The sequence below is a fragment of the Nestor notabilis genome, unplaced genomic scaffold (genome assembly GCF_000696875.1).
Source record: "Nestor notabilis isolate BGI_N333 unplaced genomic scaffold, ASM69687v1 scaffold5310, whole genome shotgun sequence".
NCBI classification, from domain to species: Eukaryota; Metazoa; Chordata; class Aves; order Psittaciformes; family Psittacidae; genus Nestor; species Nestor notabilis.
Genome location: NW_009912330.1, coordinates 37,025 through 39,640, shown reverse-complemented (window position 1 = coordinate 39,640; position 2,616 = coordinate 37,025). Strand labels below are relative to the sequence as shown.

At 45.3% G+C, this 2,616-nt stretch overlaps 1 protein-coding gene across 1 annotated transcript; it reads left to right on the top strand.

Annotated features, from left to right (window-relative positions):
* Nucleotides 1-8: 8 nt before the first annotated feature.
* RPS23 (ribosomal protein S23) lies at nt 9-1,381 on the top strand (the record flags this gene model as incomplete). Its single annotated transcript, XM_010018949.1, has 3 exons — nt 9-196; nt 841-961; nt 1,186-1,381. Coding segments are annotated over 3 exons (456 nt in total), but the record flags the coding sequence as incomplete, so codon positions are not given.
* Between the last annotated feature and the right edge of the window lie 1,235 nt (nt 1,382-2,616).

Genomic DNA, 2,616 nt, shown 5'->3' with positions numbered 1-2,616 from the left:
GCGGCCTACTTATCCCTCTCCGTTCTTGTTCCGCAGGGAAGTGCCGAGGTCTCCGCACCGCCCGGAAGCTCCGCAGCCACCGCCGCGATCAGAAGTGGCACGACAAGCAGTACAAGAAGGCGCACTTGGGCACGGCGCTGAAGGCCAACCCGTTCGGCGGCGCCTCACACGCCAAGGGCATCGTCCTGGAGAAAGTGTAGGTAGAGCGACGCAGCACCTCGCGGTGTGCCCGGGCAGCGAGGCATTTGGGGGAGGGACGCTGAGAAAGAACGGCCGCTAAGCTGTTCTGTTACCTGTGTAGTGCCACGTTTCTGTTAGCCTCTGTGCGCTAGATTGAAAACGTGGTTTATTTCTTCCACGTGGCTGTGCTGAAAGTTACTCTTTACTGTAGAATCACAGGAAAGCACGGGTTGGAAGAGACCATAAAGCTTATCCAGTTCCAACCCCCTGTCACAGGCAGGGACACCTTCCACTAGACCAGGCTATTTTTCTCCTTTAATAATTTATAAGCTTCACTGGGACATTGCCCCGGAGCTCCAGGATGCATATATTTTTTTTTTAATCATTTTTTTTTCCCCTCTGTATTTTTAATTACTGAATTAGTATGTGTCAGTAATTAATTTTAAATTTTTACTTAGCTTAGGAATTGGGGTTTATCTATTGAGTATATAAATGTGTCTATTTAATATATATTTATAAACACCTAATATTTTCTGTTTTGAAGTGCAGATGTAACTTGCAGTTCATACAGAGTAATGCAGTAACTTGTGCTGTAATGAATGTCTGCTAGTTCATCAAACCAATGCTTTGTTAATATATTTACATGTGCTTCCATTTTAGTGGCGTAGAAGCTAAACAGCCCAATTCTGCTATCAGGAAGTGTGTTAGAGTCCAGCTGATCAAGAACGGCAAAAAAATAACCGCTTTTGTTCCCAACGATGGGTGCCTGAACTTCATTGAGGTGAGTCATTTTCCGGAAGTCATCTATAAGAAGTTGCATGTCACAGTGAACACACTTAGCGGGTGGTTTGTGCCATGCTGCACAAGGTGCATCTGTCAACAGCCTTCAGTATTTCCACCCTTTCCTTAGAAAGTCATGGATGTGGCTCAAGTCCAATGTTACCTGTTTCAGAAGGAGGCACTGGTTTGATGTTCATGGCTTTAACTACATGTTTTTCATTGCAGGAGAACGATGAAGTTCTGGTTGCTGGTTTCGGCCGGAAGGGTCATGCTGTTGGTGACATTCCTGGAGTTCGCTTCAAGGTTGTCAAAGTAGCCAATGTTTCTCTCTTAGCCTTGTACAAGGGCAAGAAGGAGAGACCAAGATCATAAATTCCAGCTAATTTGCCAAGAATGTCAATAAAACTTTTGATTGGAAAAACTTGTAGCTTGTTATTTAAGACTTACTGTATTTTTTTAATGTTTATCTGCAAGTGGCATACCTCAGGCATTGGCACATACATTTTGTTGATGGCTGGTTTTTTCCTTTTGTAAGGAATGGTTTGCTGCTGAATGACAGTAGAGATCCAGAGCATCTTTTTAACCAGCAGGCGAGCCTGAAAAGCACTTGCGTTTCCAAATTTACCTTTGTGTTGCGTGGAGCCAACACAGTTGTGTGCAGGGAGCTGCTCTAAGAAGAGAGTTACTTCTTAAAGAGGTGGTTTGTGGACTGTCCCTGATTACCAGTGCCTTCATGAAGGCTTCTTCAGCTTAGTAACTAGAGTGACAACTGTCCTAGTGACAGGATGTCTAAAAGAAGTCTGGAGAGGGGCTTTGGACAAGGGCCTGTAGGGACAGGACAAGGGGAATGGCTTTAACCTGACAGAGGGGAGACTGAGATGAGCTCTGAGGCTCATCTTTTTCCCTGTGAGGGTGCTGAGGCGCTGGCACAGGTTGCCCAGAGGAGCTGTGGCTGCCCCAGTTCAAGGCCAGGTTGGACACAGGAGCTCCGAGCAACCTGGTCTAGTGGAAGGTGTCCCTGCCTGTGGCAGGGGGTTGGAACTGGATGAGCTTTGAGGTCCCTTCCAATACAAAACATTGTATGAATCCCTCTGAAACCTCTGCCCTAGATCTGTTGTGAAAGCATAAGCCCTTCTTCCCTAAAGCTGTTGTGAAGAGGGACCCCATGAAAATAAATTCTGGACTGTCAGTGTGCAGAACCATAGAGATTTTGAAGGTCGGGCCCAAGTATGGCATGTGCTATGTGCAGCAGAAATGAAAGCGGGCTAACAGCTCTAACAGTCTGCATCAGTACAAATCAGTGTATCATGAGGGATCTGTTCAGTGGCTGAGCACAGGTACTGCTTGTGAGATGTCTGTTAACTGTAATAAATACCTCACAATCCAGAACTTAATTACAGACTCAATCTTTAGAAGACACAGACTGCTGTCTAAGGTAGCTGGAATTTTACTCTCAGCCTCAAGACTCTTCCCATAGAAACTGAAATAAAATTTCTTACTGCTAAGTCTGTCAAAAAAAGCCCTAATGTTTCTTCGGGACTATGCATCAGGAATCAAAACATTCCCTCAAGGAAGCTGGGAGGAGAAACTGCATGGATTTTAATGTGCAGTTTGGAAGATGGCCTTCCTCAAATCAAAAGTGGTCACTGCAAATGC